General features: G+C 40.7%; 1 protein-coding gene across 3 annotated transcripts in view; it reads left to right on the top strand.

Moving 5' to 3' along the window:
• The first annotated feature begins 5,470 nt into the window (after nt 1–5,470).
• Nucleotides 5,471–12,765, top strand: part of EPSTI1 (epithelial stromal interaction 1) — a 102,777-nt gene continuing 95,482 nt past the window's right edge. For 2 of the 3 annotated variants that reach the window (XM_023513627.1, XM_023513626.1), the window contains exon 1: nt 5,471–5,797. In XM_023513627.1, coding sequence (XP_023369395.1) covers nt 5,619–5,797 — 179 coding nt within the window. In that variant the 5' untranslated portion in view covers nt 5,471–5,618. The other variant, XM_023513628.1, reaches the window with a different exon arrangement.

Below are 12,765 nucleotides of genomic sequence, written 5' to 3'. Positions count from 1 at the left end.
GGAGAGTCTACAGAAGTTTCCCCAAGGTTAAGGGAAATTCCTTTCATTCTTACAGAGATCTGTGGCAGCTACTACAGTGTTAGAACCCAGAGATGGTGACTGTTAGCTAGTCTTCAGATTTTAATTTACAAACAAGAAAATTTGGCTACTTAACTGTGAACAGAAAAGTATCATTTAAAACACATCTCTACAATCCTCATTTCCCCATGTGACAGTTTCTATTGTCATCTGAAAAACAGAGAGAACAATTTTTCATTCTTAAGTAGAATTCTTTGTGCTACTACACTATATAGTGTATTTTTTTAAACTTTTTTTTTTTTTTTTTTTTGGAGACAGTGTTACTCTGTCCACCTGGGTAGAATGTCATGGTGCCATCATAGCTCACACAACCTCAAACTCTTGGGCTTGAGCAATCCTCTTGCCTCAGCCTTCCAAGTAGCTGGGACTATACTAGTGCCCAGCTAGTTTTTCTATTTTTAGTAGAGACAGGGTCTTGCTCTTGCTCAGGCTGGTTTTGAACTCCTGAGCTCAAGCAAATCCACCAGCCTCAACCTTCCAGAGTGCTAGGATTACAGGCATGAGTCACCACGCCTGGCCTCTTTTAACACTGTTAAAGAAAAAGACATTTTAACCCAGATTTAGCATGTTTGCTATTCACAAAATGGTGGCAAGTTGTATAGGTGCTATCATTGTAGAAGTCATTTGATCGTATATAACTATAGCAGTAAAGACGGGAGCGTGAAGGTTTTTATTATTTAGAAACTTTGACACAACTATTTTGGCTTTGGAAAATAATACAAAGCTGCTCATTGGAAAAATTGTAAGTAAAAAACATTATAAATTCGGAATTTTGTCACGAGAGATATTTTGTAGGGATTGTTTTCCAAAGTGTGAAAAGTTAGACTTGATCTCAGAAGACCTAAATTCAAGTTCTGACCCTGGCACTGACTTGTATACAATCTTGGCAAGTCATTTCATTTGTTTCTCCTTGTGCTTAAAATGAAGTAGTTAGATGATCTTAAACATGAAGCTAGAATAATAAGGTTCTGTCTCTTCACTGTAGCCGTTCCAGGGTCTGAGACTATGGGTGGTATATGTTTATGCATTCAATAATTACTCTTCCACGAACCTATAGTGACTTATAGTTGCAGCATTCCACAATTCTATGGTAGAATTTGAAGAATTTCTAAAGGCTATGAAATTCATCACAATCCAAATGTGCTCAAACACACACACACACACACACACACACACACGAGGAGATATCGAATATGAGGTGAGTTTTACATAACTCCTTTGTTAGAATAGTCAAGCCTGTAATCCCAGCACTCTGGGAGGCCGAAGCGGGCAGATTGCCTGAGCTCATGGGTTCGAGACCACCCTGAGCTAGAGTGAAAAATAATGAAAAATCTAAAAACAGAGTTTTCAAATTTTTCTCAAAAGAAAAATCCAAAAATAGCTGGGTGTCATGGTAGGTGCCTGTATGTAGTCCCAGCTATTAGGGAGGCGAGGCAAGAGAATCGCTTGAGCCCAAGAGTTTGAGGTTGCAGTGAGTTGTGATGCCAGATAGAGAGATTCTATCTCAAAAACAAACAAAGAAAAAAACCGAAAACACCTTTAAGATACCTGTTGTCCAAAGTCTATTGGATTAATCTAACTTCCCACTAAAGAATCAAATTTAAATTCTTAGAATTTTTACAAACTAAGATTTTTCATTGAGATATTCTATAACAAGCAAAGGCTTAGAGTTTGTGTATCTAAATATTTATACACATGAAGGAGTAATCTAAGGCAAATCAGATATATATTTCCATTTATTTCCTTGGAAGATAAAGATATCCTTGGACATGTTAACAGCAAAACAAATTGGTGAAGTTTCTTTTTGCGTTAATCTTCTCTTTTCAGGCTCATCTGGCTGGCTAAAATTGCTCACCGTACTCCTGAATTTCCACTCCTTCACGGTGCTACATTTTACATTTTCCTTTGCACAACTTTTTGAATCTTTTTCTTTTTTTTCACTCAGTTTCCTTCTTCTCCAACCAAAATGTCTTTTTCTCAGATTAAAGTCATTTACACAAAGGAATGAATAAATGATTAGTTCCCAGCGGCGGTTATATTTTAAGAGAAAACCATTTCCTAAATGAATCTCTAATTGGCCAACTTTCAGGCAATCTAGCAATCTCACTAGATTTCAGGTCATTCTCATGTTCCTTGAAACATATTTCTAGGTAATTGTCTAGTATAGTGGTTTTTCAAAGTTTTTTCTTATTCAAATCAGTCCCAGGCAAGGCTCAAGCTCATGACTACTGGTTTGTAAGGCCTGGGCTCTAACCATTAAGTTATGGCCCCTAGCCATTTTTTAAACTTTTAAAGCATGGAATTCTTGCTTCAAATCAAATTAGGCAGCAGCCCATAGAAGAAACAAGGGGCTCAAGTGTACCATTAAAGCAGGGATGGGGGTACAGAACCCTCCCACACTTAACCTCTGTGTCTCTCTACTACCCATGGTTACAGAGGCATGTACCCCAAAACCCACCTGGTAAAAAGCCATCCCCCAGTCTCACTCAAACACCTACATCTAAGGTGAGAGAATGGGCAGTACACCAAGTAGATAACCCCTTCTAGGGCATTCTAAAGGAACTTGTAGACTTCTATCACAACAATCAATCACATTCACATTTTTTGATTCTCTTGGAGAATATGGCAAAATGAGAAGGGACCAGAGTAAGATATTTAGACTTTGACTATTATCCTCCATTTCTACCTCAGGTTTGAAAATTTGGCATATGATGTGGTTGTGTTGTAAAATAAATATGGTCAACTAAGCATATTCTTTTTGAAATGTCAGAGTGTGTTAGAGGGGTGCAGACATTTTGGTTACACAAATTGCTTTTGCGCAGTTTGAGTCAAAATACTAGGTCCTTTAGGAGAACTGGTTTTCCCTGATGTGGGGTTTTCTTTACTCAAACTTTGATTTAACCTGACTACCAAAATAATTTTAATTTAATTTAATCCACCTACCAAAATAATTTTAATTTAATTTAATCCGACTACCAAAATAATTTTTTTCTCCCCTGGAACAAGAGTTTCAGTGGTATTTTCCCAGTAGAAATGACTTAAAAGAAGATGGCCTCCAGAAAGGCCAGGCTGGTCCCAACTTTGCTGGGCTCCACGCCTGCCTTTCTTACCCTGTAGTTACCTCAAACGTGACAGTTCCTAAACAAATTCTTTCACCTTCTCCCCAAACTTGTCCCTCCTCTGAGTGAATGGTTAATTTTTCTGCCATTTACCCCGTCACAAAGCTAAAACCTTAATGTCATCAGAAGGACAGCAACCATTAAATTACTGAGGCTCTAAGGTAGGCATATCATATAGATCAAGATTTTTCAACTACTAATGCTACTATTGCCATTGTGAGCAAGATAATTCTTTGCTGAGGGGGCCTGTCCTGTGCATTGTAGAATGATTAGCAGCATTCCTGGTTTCTACCCACTAGATGCCAACATTACCTACCCTCTTCCAGGCCTCATAAAAATATTTCCAGGCATTATCAAATGTCTGCTGGAAGAAAAAGCAGCTCCATTTGAGAAGTGCTGATGGGAATGATTTCCTTATTCCTCACTGTACCCCACACCATAAGTATTATAACTTCACGTCACATTGTGCAGATGAGAAAACTGGGCCTCTGAGGGAATTAAGAGACTTGACCTTGGTCATGTGGCTAGTATGTGGCAGAGCTATTCTCAAACCCAGCACTGTAAAAGCCGACTCCCCCCATCTCTCTGCTGTGTCTGCTGCTCACTTCTTCCCCGTATCTAGTCTTTTATCTAATTATATGTTAATCTTTCATTTGAAATGTCTTGATTTTGCCCTGGGCTTTCTAGATTGCCTGAGCTCAGATCTGGATTTCTTACCCAGATTATAGTAATTAGACTCTTAATTTAGCTCCTGGATTTCAGTCTCTTCATCTTTCAGTCTCCCTTTCACATTGCTAAGAGCTAACATTCTTTCTCAAACAGATATTATGTAGCTGCTCTATTGAAAAACCGTCTGTGCCTTCCACGTTATCTACAGCTGTGGTTCCTCAAGAGCGGTCCAGGGCTGGCAGCATTGGCATTACCTGGAAACTTGTTAGACTTACAAATCCTGGGGCATCCTCTAAGACCTATTGAATCAGAAACACCAGAGCTGGGGCTCAGAGATCTGTTTTAATTAAAGCCTCCAGGTTGTTCTGATGCTGACTGAAATGTGAGACCCCCCAGGAGTCTCCGCAGAGCTCTAACACCCGGGGAAGGCATAGAAAGCCTGACTTCCTTTCCTACCATAACCCTACTACCCTCCCCTCTCTCGTCGCACTCCAGGCACTTGCTGGTGCTTCATTTCATTCTTTCAGTAGCTATCTAACCTACATTTGTCATTCTGTTCTAAGCACCAGGAATATAAACAAGACAGTGCAGTGCCTAAGTGGCTCTCTGATCTGGGGCTGGGTGGGGTGCTCCAGCCGTGTGGCACCACCAGGATTTAGGTATATACCATGTCATTTTAAGCCCCAAGCCTCTGGCATAGTATCTCCTTCCTGGTGAATACCTGTGTCCTTTGTGGTTCCTTCTCAAATGCCCCTTTTCCTGAATTACTCATCAGGCTAATCCTTAGTTTCCCTTTGGGCCAACTAATCTCACACATCCACCTGTCATTTATACGCTGGTAGCATTCGCATTTGTTGACCTGCCTCCTAGAACACAAAGGAGGAAAGAGACTCACTTATTGTTGTACATGTATAACCAGCATCGCGACCATGGCGATCAGCCAGGCACACATCAGAATCATCTGGGAGCTTTTTCGAGATAAGAATGTCGGAGCTCCCCCTCAGGCACAGTGTTGCAAATCCATATTTTTAAAAGTCCCCACACTCTACTGGAATCATTGCACAATGTCCCTCCCCCCTCCCCCAGAGCAGTCCCATGCCCATTCCTTGACTACCTGGTCAACTGCTTGGGGGGGGGGGCACTGAGAATCCTGTTTAACCTCAGCTTGTTCATTAGACTGTGGCTTTGTGGTTTTTGTTTGTATTCTTTTGATTTCACTTTCTATTTCCTCAAAACTGAAAGTATCAGCATTGGTAATAAGCAAACAGCAGTCATTACTGATAAAAGGCAATGTTTTGTTTAGACGATCTTAGTTTTGGATTTACTCTCTGGCGTTTTAAGGTTAATGTATTTATTGTTCGAGTTTCAACCGTGCAGCAGTAACCTCAAATTATAGTTACCAAGAAGTTCCCAAAGTATCTTTCAGGATTCTAGTCACCTGCAGTTACTGGCTCACAGATTTCGGTGGCTGATCACGGCTATTGATCCTAATTATCCTGTGGGAATGAGACCCTAAACCTGACCCTACGGTATCCAGCCAAGCCATCTGGTCTCCGTGCCCCAGCGGAGCTGTTGACCTGCGCCTCATCAGGTGTCACCTCGGCAGAGAATGAATGGGGAAGTCCCCAGGGGTGGGGTGGGCGAGTTTGCAGCTAGTAGCGAGAAACCGAAACTCAGCTGTTAAAACCGCTGCCTTGCTCTTCGGAACCGCGTCTCGAGATCCGGCTGCCTGGGCCCCGCGGACCCTGCACTATGTACACCCGCAGCAAGGTGGTGGGCTCCGGCCTCCATGTCTCCCCTGCCTCCCGGCCGGCCCAGGACCCGCAAGGGCGGCGCGGGGGGCTGGACCCGCTGCCCAGCCAGCGGCGAGATTTGGAGTCCGCCCCCGAGGGCCCTTCGAGGGACAGCACAGACCATGCCGGCCACAGGCAGTAAGTTACAAGCTGGTTTGGGGGAGGGAGCCCAAGCTGAAACTTACAGGCACCTTTTTTTCTCTTGAATTTGAAACCACAGGGGCCCAGTAACAAGATATTTGCCTATGTAAACTCACCCCAAAATAGCCAGATAAACGAAGCCTGCCAGCTTGGGGGGTCGTCTAAATATTCAAACCCCAGCCTTGTCAAGGAACTCCTTTCAAATTCCTTGGCATCTTACTAATATTACAGGTATCTCAGCACTCATACTCTAACCGGCATGGAAATATGGTTAAAAAAAAAAAAAGTTGCTCTAAATGGAATCACTCCATCAAATGCCAGGGTAAGGGCCAAGGCCAAGTGTGATACCGGGCAGACGATTGAATGCTTCCTCTAGTTAGCAAGATCGCATCGCAAGACTCCCAGATCGGCTGGCCTCTCGGCACCAGAGGAGGGAGGCTGAGAGTGAGGCGGTGGGAGACTGGAGTGCCTTTTGTCCTGGCGTTGGTATGTGCCTTATACAAGACCAGACAGGGAGCGTCTACCGGGGTGCCAAAAAAAGTATACACATTTTAAGTGATCTTGTCAATAAAATCAATTGATTCTCAAAAATGTATGAATTGCAGGTAAAATGAATGTACAGGTCGGAGGTCTAGGTACATTTCACCACTGAGGATTCCTACAAAATAACTTAGAAAAGTAATACATACATTTTAATTTTTTTCTTTTTTTTCTGGCACCCTCTGTATTTTTGGCCTTTGGTTCAGGAACTGCAGTTGGTATCTCGGCAACATTTATTATGTAAAGTGTCAGCAAGCCTCTCTTGCCACCCAATGGAATGAAGCGGGTTCACACAACAGAGTGGTTAGTAAAGGCATGACTGCTTCTGAAGTGCCACCTCCGTGAATTGAAAACTATCCAAATAGTTTTATTTGTAGTTTCTCCCTTTTCATTGACTTCTGGTTACATGGAAGACAAATGCTGGTTGCTGAGTAACAGTATATAACCTTATAACTAATAAAATAAATTTTCTTTCATCCTTTAACTTTTGAAACTATCAGGCCTTTAATATTACTCAGATTTAAGTTACCCTTAGATGGGGAAGATCATTTAGAGATTGCTGCATTTCTCTCAGAATTGGTGTCACCAGCATAGAAGAAGCTCATTAATTTCAAGTAACCTACACGTGTGTAAGTGGTAGCATTTAATAGTAAGAGAGGCCACGGACATGGTTGCATGTTCATGAGTGGTTAGTGACAAATACTGTTTACATGGCTTTTTTCTATTAAAAAAACATGCTTTTACATGCTTTTTTCTATTAAAGCATTTATTTAGATATAACTTATTTGTACGCTCATTTCATGAGCATTAACAGCTGCACCTGTTTGTAATTACCCCCCAGAACCTTGATGGACCAAATTGCTCAGAAAGGAGCAGTTTTTTGATTATTCATGCCTCAGTACCCTAAAGATGCCACTACGAACTATTTTGTGATTCCTAAGATTTGCAAATCATTAAAAAAGGCTCCATGCCTATGGCATAGTGGTTACAGCACCAGCCACTTGCCCTGAGGCTAGGGGGTTCCAGCTGGCCCAGGCTAGCTAAAACAACAATGACAACTGCAACAAGAAAATAGCTGGTGTTGTGGAGCCTACAGTCCCAGCTACTTGGGAGGCTGAGGCAAGAGAATTGCTTAAGCCCAAGACTTTGAGGTTGCTGTGAGCTGTGATGCAACAGCACTCTACAGAGGGTGACATAATAAAACTGTCTCCAAAAAAAAAAATCATTAAAAAGTACCTTAAGGAGTTCAGTTATCTCACAGAGTTTGTTCTTTTCATGCGAACCAGTTGTAGTAAGAAAATTATAAAATGCATTACCCTTCAGGTGCTTAAGAACTCAGATCTGTGTAGACATCTCTGAACTCTTCTTACATGCTGAATAATGGTCACTTATATTCACTTTTCATTTGTTTCCTGGAAGTATAAAACCAAATGGAATGGATGACAAATAACATTTCAGTAAAATTAACTAAAAAATGAAGGTTTTCATTTCTTTTTTGGGATACAGCAGAAGCATTTTGATGGAAAATTAAGAAAAAGAGTATAAATTAAGTGCCTTGGTATTATTGTAAGGCTTCGTTTGTTCACTCACAGTATGCATCCTTCCATTAATTTATATAAGCAGTTCCATGTAGGGATAAGGAACATGGGCTTTAATGCCAGGTTTTGTGAACCAGCGCAGGAAGATAACCTGAGTGGAAATGGTGGGAAGTGATAGAGACACAAGATACAAAAGAGAAGATGGGGTTGGGAGGTCTGATGCAGCTGATGACTGCAGTAGCACCAGATTACAGAAACAGCTTTATTTATAAGGTATCTTTAACAATGTAAATCTTAACAGCTGCAGTGAGGATTAACTTCAAGGAGGAAAAGCTGTGTGCTTGCCCATACAAAGGAAAGTATGCAATGGGCTACATGACTTCTGGCAGATATACAGAATGTTTGTTGTTAAAGGAGGAGAAGGAGCTTGGTGGGCAGTCATTCCCCAAATGCCTCCCCAGGCTGTGGGGGCCTTGCTGCCTCATAGCCCATTCCCCAAAGCCAGGAAGACTTGGGTTCAAGTTCTGATTTTGCTTGCTGTTACTTACTTTCTGAACAAGATGTTTACCTACTTTGTGCCTGAGTTTCTTCATTCCTCAAAATGAGACAATACTACCCTCAAAGAGAATTTTATTTTAGCATGTGTGTATGCATAAAACATGACTTTATGCCTCATAAAGCAAATATCCAGTCAATGTTGGGTACTGGTAGCCTTGCATTCATTTAGCAAATGTTTATTGACCAAATTCTCTGCTGTCATCTTTAAGGCTTGAGCCTTATTACAACAAACTGATTTAAAACACCTGCTTACATATAAACACATACGCAAGTAAAAAATATATAACAATTTCTTAATGTATTAAATGATTCCAAGGACCTCTGATAGACTTTTAGGCAAGATTAAGTTTTTGTCAGAATTTGGATTTATTACAAGTATTTACTAATTCACTAATTCATATTGGATTTCCTAATATTTAGTTGGTAATTTTAATCTTATCCCTAAATATTATTAGCTATCTACATAGGCTTAGAGAGAAAAAAGCTTGCATAAGCTTAAAATTTAGTTCTTTATCCTCCCTTTCAGTATTTTGCTTATTTGTAAATATCTTACACTTACATCTAGATAAGCACAAGACAAAGGCTTTACAAAACCTTTACAAAGGTTTTACCGCCTTCTGGTCAGTAGGCTCTTGCTGTAATAGATGCTTATCTATAACCAGACCTGGTCCTTTAGCCTGCTACTATTTGAAGGAAATAAAAAGATAATTTTGAAAATGAACCTGTAAGATAGAATTTTATCATATAGTTAAATTTCACAGAATTTATGTACAAATTCAGCTTATTTTAACATTTGTGGTCTACTTCATACTGAATATGGTAGAGACTTAAAAATGAGCTGTAACACCCACCTAGTGCTTATTGTGTAAAAGTATATTATGTATATAAACTCTTAATCCTCACAACAACCTTGTAATAAGAGAGGATCTTTAGTTCAGAATAATTAAAAACATAGGAACTAATAACTATTCAACAAGAAAGCTTTTATAAAACTGGCTGTCTAATTTGTGGGGCAGACATTCAACTGAAAATTATATGAATAAATCTTTATGTGTACTACAAAGGAAAGCCAGTGCCTTCAGCTAGTTCTAAGAATAGGAAAATCTTTCCCAAGAGGTATATTTGAGCTACATCTTACAGGATCATTAGTTGTGTGGTTTTTCTACACCAAATATGTCATTCCCATACCGATTAACTGTAATACCAACTGGGTGCCCCACAGTTTGATTCAGTTCTGATACTACCCAGAGTTAGTGCAGACTCTACAAATTAAGGCCTGGTCCCATAAGACTGCTCCAACTTCAGATTTCAGGCATTAATTACAAAGGGAGTCCTGTACTTCTGTACTTCTGCCCAGCAGACTACAAATTTGGGGCTTCCCATGTCTTCTCCCCTTGATAATTCACTAGACCAACTCACAGAATTCATGGAAACTTACAAATCAGTTTTATTACAAAGGATACAACTGGAACAGTCAAATGGAAGAGATGCCTAGAAAGGGAGTGGTGGTGGTGGGAGGGGTATAAAGAACTTCCATATCTTCTCTGGGTTGGTGCCTTAATGTGTTCACCAACTTCTAATATACCCAGCCTAGAGGTTTAAGAGTTTTTATTAAAGCTGACTCAGCACCTGTAGTTCAGTGGTTAGGGTGCCAGCCACACACACCAGAGCTGGTAGGTTCTAAACCATCCCAGGCCTGCCAAACAAGGACAACTACAACCAAAAAATAGCCAGGTATTGTGGCAGGCACCTGTAGTCCCAGCTACTTGGGAGGCTGAGGCAAGAGAATCTCTTAAGCCCAAGAGTTTGAGGTTGCTGTAAGCTGTGGCGCCATGGCACTCTACCAAGGGCAACATAGTAAGACTGTCTCAACAAAGAGTTTGTATTAAAGATTTATTATATACTCAGGATTGATTAAATCACTGGCCATTGGTGACTAAACTTGATTTTCAGAGGTTGGGGTAGAGCTGAACGTTTTAATTCTCTAGGTTTTAATTCACATAGTTGATTTTTTTTAAGGGAACAGCCTCTATCCTGAAGCTACCTAGGGACTCCCACAAAGAGTCATCCCACTATCATAAAAAAGACACTTATCACTCAGTGAAGGAATCCCAAGAATTTGGGGAGCTCTGTGCTAGGAACCAGGAACAATGATCAAATATTTTTTATTATAGCATAGAAATTTATGTGGCCCTTGTGTAGCCAGAGAAACTTGTCATTCAGATCTTCTTCAGAAGAAGAACTTGTTGTAGGGAATACGGGCCACTGCCAGCCCAGCTGCCACCCTTTGACTTCATTATGACCTTTGTTCTGAGTGCTAGCTTGTGGTTGCTGCACCCTTCCCAGCCCATGTCTGAGCATTCCAGGGCACTGGAGCCACTGGACAACTTTGGCTGGAAGGTTCCCCATATTCCTCTTCAAGGTCTTCTCAGAACTTATAGCAGTCTCAGGCTCTTCCTGCTCAATCCTCCTTCCTGCTGTCCTTTCATAGTATGAAAGTTGTCAGAATCAAAATGAAGTCACTTGTGTCACACTGACAAACGGAGCTGGGGCCATGAAGAGAGGGTTCTCAAGTGCGTGTGCCTGATAACAAGACCCATCACAAAAGGCTCAGCTAAAATGACAACCTGCACAAAGGCCACTGCAACCTTACACACAAATTACTTCTGCAAGGACATCAGCCCAGGAACGTGTCTAACCTTGGACTGGTGCTACCCTTGTTACTGATTGTATAACCAAGGTTAATTGCCTCAGAACAGCTTATGTAACCTTCCTGATTTTTCCTTTAAAAACCCTTTGTCCTCCTTTGCCTCCCTGAATATACCTACCATATTTGCATTACATTGCTCAATCCTGAAGGAATATCATTTTCTTTTAGAAAGCCTCTCTCTCTCTCTGCCTGTCATATGGGTTTTGACAACAGGTGGCAGACTTGTGTTGGTTCTCAGAAACTGCCCACTCTTGCACCCGCTCCCTTTTGTCCTTCAGAGGCATTTTCCCTAATAGGACTCTTGCATGTCTCACCTCCTCTTGGTGGCAGGTTCTGGATAGCCCAAATTCATGCTGTCTCTAAGACACATCATACGCCAACCACAATAGCTTGGACGCTCACATCCGTTGTTGGCGTGCCACTTGGGCTCCTTGGGGAAACCTACTTTTTTCTTATTTCTTCCCTTGGGGCCCACGGGTATTCCCTGGTTTCTTTTGTTTCTTTTTTCTTTTTGAAAATGGGTACCACTTTTTGTTGTATAGTGGTGTCCTCATAGCTCACTGCAACGTTAAGCTCTCGGACTCAAGCGATCCTCCTATCTCAGCCTCCTCAGTATCTGGGACTATAGGTGCATACCACCACACCTGGCTAATTTTTCTAACATTTTATGTAGAGACAGGGTCTTACTTTGACCAGGTTACTCTTGAACTCCTGGCCTCAAGCTGTCCTCCTGCCTAGGCCTCTTAAAAGTGCTGAGATTACAAGCATGACAGTTACCGTACCCAGCCTCCTGATTTCCGTAAACTAGTTTAAATGCTCCTCACCAGCTACTTATGTTTGGAGGAAGGAACTAACCTGTATAACTGACACTTTTCCTTCCCTTCATCCCTAAACTCTCAAGGGAGATGAATTTTAAGGTAGGATATGTTATAATAGTCATTAAGTTGTACTGTTAAATTTTCGTAAATATCACTATTCAATGTGCATATTTTGAAACCCTGAAGAATGGTTTCTTGCATATAAGACAGAACTTAAATCATTCTTGACTGATTATTTGCATCCGAATCAGTCACATAAAACATAAAATCAAGGGCAAGTTTTTGAAGGTATATTAGAGCCTGTAAGAGCTTTCAGTATTTCTTCCTCATTGGAATGCTCCAGATTTTAATTTCCTCTCTCTGTGTGATTATGAGAAAATAAACTTCTGCCTATAGACACTTAATGACATGAAAGCATCAGGCTATTACTCCTCCCTGGAGATGGAGAACTGAAGCTCTTCTTAGAGTTACGAAATACTAGTACATTGGAAGAGAAGATCTGCGATTGATTATAATGAATAATCTTGAGTAATTTTCTCAATATAGATATTCATGAGGGGATTACTTAACTCAATCTCTAGGCAAGGTTCATAAACATTCAGAACGTTTATAAAGCAACTGATAGTATTTAGCTCTTAATTATGATATGGCCCAACAAGCTGGTCTGGTATCTCAGTAATTATCAGATTCTAATACTGAACTAATCATGAATTCTGCCTATTTGACTTTATTATGGACAAGAGAAATGTGTTGAAGGATTGTGAAACTGTGGTAGCATAAAGCAAATTAGTTGTGACCTAG

Source organism: Otolemur garnettii, unplaced genomic scaffold (genome assembly GCF_000181295.1).
Source record: "Otolemur garnettii isolate 467f Iridium unplaced genomic scaffold, OtoGar3 scaffold00043, whole genome shotgun sequence".
Lineage (NCBI taxonomy): Eukaryota > Metazoa > Chordata > Mammalia > Primates > Galagidae > Otolemur > Otolemur garnettii.
The sequence above is the reverse complement of the archived record's forward strand: the minus strand, read 5'-3'. Positions and strand labels throughout refer to the sequence as shown.